Raw genomic sequence first — 9,216 nt, forward strand, 5'->3', positions numbered from 1 at the left:
ACTCTGTCCATAGGACAACAATCAGTCGTATACTGCACAAATCTGGCCTTTATGGAAGAGTGGCAAGAAGAAAGCCATTTCTTAAAGATATCCATAAAAAGTGCCGTTTAAAGTTTGCCACAAGCCACCTGGGAGACACACCTAACATGTGGAAGAAGGTGCTCTGGTCAGATGAAACCAAAAATCGAACTTTTTGGCAACAATGCAAAACGTTATGTTTGGCGTAAAAGCAACACAGCTCATCACCCTGAACACACCATCCCCACTGTTAAACATGGTGGTGGCAGCATCATGGTTTGGGCCTGCTTTTCTTCAGCAGGGACAGGGAAGATGGTTAAAATTGATGGGAAGATGGATGGAGCCAAATACAGGACCATTCTGGAAGAAAACCTGATGGAGTCTGCAAAAGACCTGAGACCGGGACGGAGATTTGTCTTCCAACAAGACAATGATCCAAAACATAAAGCAAAATCTAGTAATCTACAATGGAATGGTTCACAAATAAACATATCCAGGTGTTAGAATGGCCAAGTCAAAGTCCAGACCTGAATCCAATCGAGAATCTGTGGAAAGAACTGAAAACTACTGTTCACAAACGCTCTCCATCCAACCTCACTGAGCTCGAGCTGTTTTGCAAGGAGGAATGGGCAAAAATTTCAGTCTCTCGATGTGAAAAACTGATAGAGACATACCCCAAGCGACTTACAGCTGTAATCGCAGCAAAAGGTGGCGCTACAAAGTATTAACTTAAGGGGGCTGAATCATTTTGCACACCCAATTTTTCAGTTTTTTTATTTGTTAAAAAAGTTTGAAATATCCAATAAATTTCGTTCCACTTCATGATTGTGTCCCACTTGTTGATTCTTCACAAAAAATGACAGTTTTATATCTTTATGTTTGAAGCCTGAAATGTGGCAAAAGGTCGCAAAGTTCAAGGGGGCCGAATACTTTTGCAAGGCACTGTATACTGCAATTTACCCAGCTATAGGCACTAAACTGTAATGGCGGTGATTAGGGACTTATAGTGTGACTGTGATAGAGTGGTGGGAAATCTGCCGCTAACAGACAATATCTTGGAGGGTCACTGACACTAATACAGTGATAATACTGTACACTGACACTGTGCTAATGACAATGGCTGGGAAGGGATGAACATCTAGGAGCAAACAAGGGGTTAACTGTGTATCTAACAATGTGTAATGTGTGCTGCTTCTACTTACTAATCAAACTTTTTTTTCTTACCACGTGGGCCGACTGGGCCATGCAAACCCAGAAGGCGGCTGGTCACCTACAATTAAGTAACTGTGCCTGTACCTGCCACCCGCTGGCAGTATATTTACTGTGAGTGGTCAACAGGTGGTTAGAGCATTAGTTCACCTTTTCAGAAAAAAAATGAAAAAAGGTGAACTAACACACCCTTGTCTTCTCCCCCTGGTCCCTGCTGTACTTCCCTCCATGGGTGATGAGCTGTCAGTGCCCACGCAGCCAGTGTAGCGGCAGCAGATGCAGTCATTGTTCAGCAGCACTGCTGTATACAGTAACCAGAGAAGATTTCTCATCATGCTGTTATCATCCATGGGGGGGGGGGGCTCAATTTGTTTTCTCTCATTCAGCCCATGGGCTAAATAACAGAAAATTGAGCTGCGCATGTCTACCTTTACTCCCGCTGTCAAATATAATTTACTTTACATTATGAAGAGTGCGATCCTGCTGCTGCGGGAGACAAAATAAAAGATTATTCACACGTGTATGTGTTTGTATTCAGCGTTGTTGTGCTTGTCACGGTTTGTTTTTCTGTTTCTCTGCAACTACAAGGCTTTTGAATATTTCTTCCTTTAAAAAAAAAAAAAAAAAAACTCTGCCTGCGGGTTGTATGAAACATTGCAATTAGAATGCAGAGCAATTCCTTTCCATCATGCCGATCACATTTTCTGTAACATTTCACATTCCATACAAATAGTCCTGTTTTCCTGAACTTTCAATGCAGTAGCTGACTACATTGTACCATTTGGAATTGCATAAACGTGAATGAAACCTCATAACCCAAAATATATGTGCATGTATATAACACTAGCTGGCTGACAGTGCCAGGACAAGGTCATCCAGCGCCCAGGGCAAGGATGCCAACCTGCGCCACCCCTTTCCCTTAGGTTTAGGGTCAAGGCATCCCTCATCCCTGCAATAAACCATTGCGCACAGGGCAACAACCCCTCCTGCCCACCCCTTGTCCGGGCCTGCTGGCAGATATCCCCTGCTGAATTTAAAGGCATAGCAAACATTCCTACCTGCAGCTTGTGTTTATCACCTGCATAAAAAGTGCATTGATCATGTAGGTTCATGGTGTCATTTGTAGGTCTGTACACGCAGCCTGTTTCTGTTCTGTTTGCGCTCAAGCATGAGGCATCGCATTGCACAGGTTAATGCAAGACCTCTGCCTGTAGTATGAAAACTGAAATGTCTTGTAATTAGATCTGAAGCAGGCAGAGCAATGGAGAGAAGAGATTTGTTTTATCACACAAGTACTCCCACATTTGTCATAAAACACAGGGGTTGATTTACTAAAACTGGAGCACTCCGAATCTGGTATAGCTCTGCACGGCAGCCAATTAGCTTCTAACTTCAGCTTGTTCAATTAGGCCCAGTTCAAATTGGTGAGACATATGCTCCGACTTTGAGAGCACGACACGTGTAAATCAATGGTTCCATAGGAGAGCAGTCTTAACTTGTCACACACAAGTCGGTCCAACTTTGAAAAAAGTTCCTGCACTACTTTGGCGTGTGGATAAACCCCTGAAATAGTTTTCAGGTCTCAGGAGAACCCCTGCAGAAACCGATTTATTGAGAGTTAAGAGGACATTGTTCCTTACATTGTTGGCCAGTGGGAAGAATGCTTCCCTTACAGACAGCTAAAAAGTTAATTGGTGTCATGCCGCTAGCTCTGCTAAGTGGTGCTGAACCCAAAACTATCCAGGCACAATAAAATGGGAGGTCAATCAGCCACAGCTCAGGAAACACCTAGTAACCTCTGGAGGAACCTTGGTAGAGAATGACTGATCTAAACATAGGAAAAAAGGATCTGGGAGGCATAAATGTTGCTGAACATAGAACTTATTGAATGTGAAAATTGCAAAATTTGTGATAGGAGAGATTAGTGCAGTAACCCCTAGAGACTTCAGTTTTTTAGCAAAAGAGTTCGGAATAGATATGGGCTTCTAAACATACTGCATATGTGAATATGAGATCTGCTTAAAGAGCAACAGACACTTACCAGCCCAGGGATCCAGTGCTGCCTTCACCCAGCAAGTGCACATCTCTTCTGCAATGAAACCCCGTCTGCTCACTATTTCTTACAATAAAACATTAGTTCTGCTTTAAATTTGTGGGTTTAATCATGGTTTCAAAATGGAAGTAAAGTTCCTCTGCTAAAAACAGTGAGAAGACAGGCTGTTTATTGCAGAAGAGATATGCAATGTCTCTAATGCAACAAAAAAATACACCTGCCTGCTTGCTGTTTTCTCCAGCATGTAAACTAAGCCGCACATGCACAGGTCAGCTAACATCGCTGGAACGGACTCTGTGTGCTGCTACTGATGTCGTCCTGTGCCAGCCAATGAAGACGACCAAAGACCAGCACCCAGCAGAAGATGCCGTGCCAATGAGGGACAGTTCAGTTCCACTTTAAGGCGAGTTATATGTGCAGCTAAACTGACACACGCAGATTTACATGGGCAGCACAGTGGCATAGTGGTTAGCACTTCTATCTGGCAGCCCTAGGGTCACTGGTTTGAATCCCAAACATGACAATAAATGCCTGGAGATTGCATGGGCTTCCTCCCACACTCCAAAGACATACTGGTAGACTAGCTGGCTCTAGTATGTGTATGCATGTGAGTGAGGGGCCCTAGACTGTAAGCTCCATGAGGGCAGGGACTGATGGGATTGTACTGTATGTAAAGTGCTGCATAAATTGTTGGTGCTATATAAATATTAACCACTTAAGCCCCGGAAGATTTTACCCCCTTCCTGACCAGGGGGTATTTTGCGATTCGGCACTGTGTGAATTTAACGGACAATTGCGCGGTCGTGCGACGCTGTACCTAAACGAATTTGACGTCCTTTTTTTCCCACAAACAGAGCTTTCTTTTGGTGGTATTTGATCACCTGTGCGATTTTTTGATCATGCGCTATAAACAAAAAAACAGCGACAATTTTGAAAAAATAACAATATTTTTCACAATTTTTTATATGAAATCCCCCCCCCCCCCCCGAAAAAAATGTAAAAATCTAATTTTTTAAAAATTTTTGGCCAATTTGTTTTCTGCTACCTATGTTTGGTAAAAAAAAAATCACAATAAGCGTATTTTGATTGGTTTGCGCAAAAGTTATTGCGTTTACTAACTAAGGGAAAGATTTTTGTCATTTTTGTTGTTTTTTTTTAACAAGTAATGGCGGTGATCTGCGATTTTTTTTGCGGTACTGCGACATTGCGGCGGACAGATTGGACCCTTGACTGACATTTTTGACACTTTTGGTGTTACCAATGACATTACTGCAGTAATCAGTGCTATACGCACTGTTACTGTAAAAATGACACTGGCAGAGAAGGGGTTAACTTTATTGGGGAAGGAGGGGTTAAGTGTGTCCCTAGGGGCGTGTTTCTAACTGTGATTGGACATGGCTATTGGTGTAAGAACAGAGATCAACGGTCCTACATTGCAGAACCGTATGATCTCAATTTTTACATCGGGGAGAATGACAGGCAGCTTTGTTTACATTACCCGCCTGCCTTTTTCCCTTCAGTGCCGGTTCACACATGTGCGGCTGCGGCGATCGCATGTAATGTTGGAGCGCACTGCTCCTTCATTACATGCGATCGGCTGTGCGGTGCGAGTTTAGCCATACACTTTGTATGGCTGAAATTCGCACTGCACCCGCAGCAAAGACGCACAGGACCCTTTTTTGCAGCCGCATCAGGATCGGATGTGCGATCCGATCCTGTGCGAACTGTAAAGATCGCACTGCGATATGCGATCAAACTGGGGGTGTCGTTAAGATTTCATTGACACCCCCAGCATATCGCATATGGCAGTGTGAACTGCCAGGGGTGTGTTTGCGATGCGGGAACAGGCTGCATATTCGCAGCCTTCCCGCATCGCATAAGTGTGAACCGGCACTCACGGTGGACGATCGCGAGTGACCGGCAGACATCGGGTCCGCCGGTCACACGCACTGACTTCTTAGGGAACGAGTCGGGGCGTGCACCCGCCCACTATTGGCTCACAAGCTAGTGACAGGCTAGTGACGTACCCCTACATCACTTTGCTTGGCCTGGGCTGACCGCCGCAGTAAATAGTCGTGCGGCGGTCGGCAACCGGTTAATTATAAAAATACCCGAAGTTCAGCTTAACAACTTATACCTATAGGTAAATCTTATTATAGGCTTACCTATAGGTAATGTAAATATCTCCTAAACTTGCATTGTTTAGAAGATATTTACATTGCATGCAGCCGATGACGTCATCTGCGCATACGCTCTGAAGAAACAATGCCCTTGTAGTTTCTTCAGAGCCCTGTGCCGTGACTGGTGGCACCCGCGCATGCGCAGGAGTGACGTCGCGCAGCTCTGGCCAGTAATACAGCCGGAGTCCGCAGGCCCGGAAGGAAGACGGGTGAAGATGGATGCGGCCGCCAGCGGGGACAATGCGAGCTTCATTTGCAGGTGTCCCATAACATGGTAGTATGCGATGCATCCTAGCACATTATGTATCTACTTTGCAGGGAAGAAAAAAAAAAAAAAAACGGAACTTCCTCTTTAACACGGTTAGATTTTCCCTACCATATAGCAAACCTTTACCTTTTGAGTACAGACCTGCTTTAATGTAAACATACAGTATATGAATTACCAACCTTGGTCCAGTAACTGGAATTAATAGAAGGTCCTTGAGTTTGGGATGCTGATGAATTGGGATAACGTCACCTGGAAACTGCTGTAAAGTAACAACAAAGTGCCATTTAATAAACTGGAACGTCACCAAAAACTTTTTTGTTTTGCATAGAGTGAAAAGGGGTTAGAACCTCAGTATTGTTTTTACAGTTGTCTGTGTTTACAGGGGATTGCAAAACTCTAATACCAAGTCAAATTCAGATACTTAAACTGTATGCATTTAAAAAAAGAATGTATTCATGTATTGTAATGATGTATTATTGATTACACAGCTGCATTATTTGTGTCCTTTATATCTGCCTGGAGTGTAGCTTTAAAGCAAAGTGGGAAAACAAGAATCTCTAACCTTTTTGATTTCATCACCGAGAAGTTGCTTGGTAGCTTCCACTGACGTCACCCGCGTGTTCACCCTAACAGTGGTAAAGGATGGAGGGTGTGACAGGCAACTCTGCAGACGGTCAAATTTTCTTTCCACTTCATCCAGGCCCAAACTAGCAACAAGCTGGAGGATATAAAATGGGTCATAAAATGTCACACAGGCATGTCCCATAGCACTGTATAGGGCAGGGGTCTCCACAGTTTTCATTTCAAGGATCACATTGTATATTTTACTAAATATTTTTGGGAGGAGAACGCGTTTTTTTTTTTTTAATTGAGTCCCTCCTTACATCAGAGCTCCCATCAAAGTCCCCCTTACATCAGGGTCCATATCAGGGTCCCCATCAGAGCGCCCCTAACATCAGGCTCCCCATCAGAGTCCCCCTTACATCAGGCTCCCCATCAGAGCCCCCCTTACATCAGGCTCCCCCTTACATCAGGCTCCCCATCAGAGCCCCCCTTACATCAGGCTCCCCATCAGAGCCCCCCTTACATCAGGCTCCCCATCAGAGTTCCCCTTACTTCAGGGTCCCCATCAGAGTTCCCCTTACTTCAGGGTCCCCCCCAGAGTTCCCCTTACTTCAGGGTCCCCACCAGAGTTCCCCTTACTTCAGGGTCCCCATCAGAGTTCCCCTTACTTCAGGGTCCCCATCAGAGTCTCCCTTACTTCAGGGTCCCCATCAGAGTCTCCCTTACATTAGGGTCTCCATCAGAGTTTTCCTTACATCAGGGTCGCCATCAGAGCCCCCCCCCCTTTACATCAGGGTCCCCATCAGAGCCCCCCCTTACATCAGGGTCCCCATCAGAGCCCCCCCTCTCCTTACATCAGGGTCCACATCAGAGCCCCCCTCACATCAGGGCCCCCATCAGAGCCCTCCTTACATCAGGGTCCCCATCAGAGCCCCCCCCCCTTACATCAGGGTCCACATCAGAGCCACCCTCACATCAGGGCCCCCATCAGAGCCCTCCTTACATCAGGGTCCCCATCAGAGCCCCCTTTACATTAGGGTCCCCATCAGAGTGCCCCTTTACATCTGTGTTCCAGTCAAAGTCCCCCTTACATCAGAGTCCCCCTTACATCCCCATCAGAGTCCCTCCCTACTTCATGGTCCCCACCACAGTTCTCCTCTTACATTAGGGTTCCCATCAGAGTCCCTCTCACATCAGCGGAGACCATAGGCAGTCTCTTCTAACCTGAATCCTCAATCTATGCACCTAACCCTAGCTTAAGGCTGGATAAATTCTTGTAGCGAGCCGGGTTCTTGATAGTTTGGAGACACCCTACTCTAGGCTAGCAATAGGGCCATTGATGTGTTGAGTGTTTTCAATGAATGCATCTGTGAAGATAATATGGAGCTCATAAGAACATACCACAGTGTATGAGTACCACGTGGTCCTAGTATTAGAATACAAAAGCAGCTGCTTTTCCTGAGGTCCACAGAATACATATGACTTAAAGTGTATCTAAGCCCAACAATAAATATGGAATACGTATATTGCAGTCCTTGGACCTCACAACACCAAAGTTACTCCATTTTTTTTTTATAATTGGTAGTAAAAATGGGGGAAGCCATTAGGTAGAGCAGCACATTGTTTTATCGTAGGTCATAGTTATTCTAACAACAGAGAACTCACCTCCTTATTGTGATAAACATTGCGCAGATAATCTTCTACTTCTCCTTTAAGAAGAATCTTCGGGAAAACAGACATTTTATGCTTGATGGATTGTCATTTTATACTGCAGCTAAGATAACCTAGGATAGGAAGAAACACTGAGTGCATGTTTTATTTGTATGTACAATGCATGTTAGATCTATATGTACATACACACAAATTAGCAGCAGAAATATTCAATCACAATGGAGTTTGTGTATTTACAATTGACTGAAGCAATGAAATCATTCGTTTCAAGCTGGGTTCGCCAACATTTTTTATGTTTTCTTGAAATAAAGATTTCTCGGCGTAACATCGTTCACATTATACAAAAAATTGGGCTTAGTTTACGGTTTAGCTTTTTTTAACCACTTTACCACCAGAGGATTTTGCGGTCTTACGTCTGAGCCACTTTTTGCGATTCGGCACTGTGCGACTTTAACTGACAATTGCGCGTTAATGCAACGCCGTACCCAAACGAAATTTACGTCCTTTTTTCCCACAAACAGAGCTTTCTATTGGTGGTATTTGATCACCTGTGCAATTTTTACTTTTTGTGCTATAAAGAAAAAAAGAGCGACAATTTTGAAAAAATAACAATATTTTTCACATTTTTTATATGAAATTCCCCCCAAAAAAATGTAAAAATCAAAATTTTTTAACATATTAGGCCAATTTGTTTTCTGCTACATATTTTTGGTAAAAAAAAAAAAAAAAAAAAAAAAAAAAAAATCGCAATATGCGTATTTTGATTGGTTTGCGCAAAAGTTATTGCGTTTACTAAGGGAAAGATTTCTGTCATTTTTGGAGTTTTTTTTTTTTTAACGAGTAATGGCGGCGATCTGCGATTTTTTTTGCGGGACTGCGATATTGCGGCGGACAGATCGGACCCTTGACTGACATTTTTTACACTTTTGGGGGTACCAGTGACATTACTACAGTAATCAGTGCTATACATATGCACTGTTACTGTAAAAATGACACTGGCAGGGAAGGGGTTACCTTTTTTTTGGAGAGGGAGGGGTCAATGTATGCCTGGTGCTTACTGACGTGTGTGGGGGGAGGGGACTATGTGACACAAGGACAGATCGCAGGTTCAGCTATGCTGCCAGCCTGTCACTTAGGAGATCCGCCCGCTTTGTTTACACAAGCGGGCGGATCTCCACACTCGATTCCCCGACGATCGGGGAAGAGCAGTGGTGATCACCGCCGCTCCTCCCCTGGCCCGACTCCCGCTGTGA

The 9,216-nt window shown here is 44.2% G+C and overlaps 1 protein-coding gene across 1 annotated transcript in view; it reads right to left on the bottom strand.

The window, feature by feature from the left end:
* The window catches only part of NSUN6 (NOP2/Sun RNA methyltransferase 6), a 40,891-nt gene extending 32,815 nt beyond the window's left edge, over window positions 1-8,076 (bottom strand). Inside the window, exons 1-3 of the mRNA XM_082259826.1 lie at window positions 7,958-8,076; window positions 6,291-6,446; window positions 5,908-5,987 (exon numbers count right to left, since the gene is read on the bottom strand). Coding sequence (XP_082115952.1) covers window positions 5,908-5,987; window positions 6,291-6,446; window positions 7,958-8,032 — 311 coding nt within the window. The 5' untranslated portion in view covers window positions 8,033-8,076. The remainder of the gene's footprint in view (window positions 1-5,907; window positions 5,988-6,290; window positions 6,447-7,957) is intronic.
* Between the last annotated feature and the right edge of the window lie 1,140 nt (window positions 8,077-9,216).

This window comes from Pelophylax lessonae, assembly GCF_965119305.1.
Source record: "Pelophylax lessonae genome assembly, chromosome: 5".
Classification (NCBI taxonomy): domain Eukaryota; kingdom Metazoa; phylum Chordata; class Amphibia; order Anura; family Ranidae; genus Pelophylax; species Pelophylax lessonae.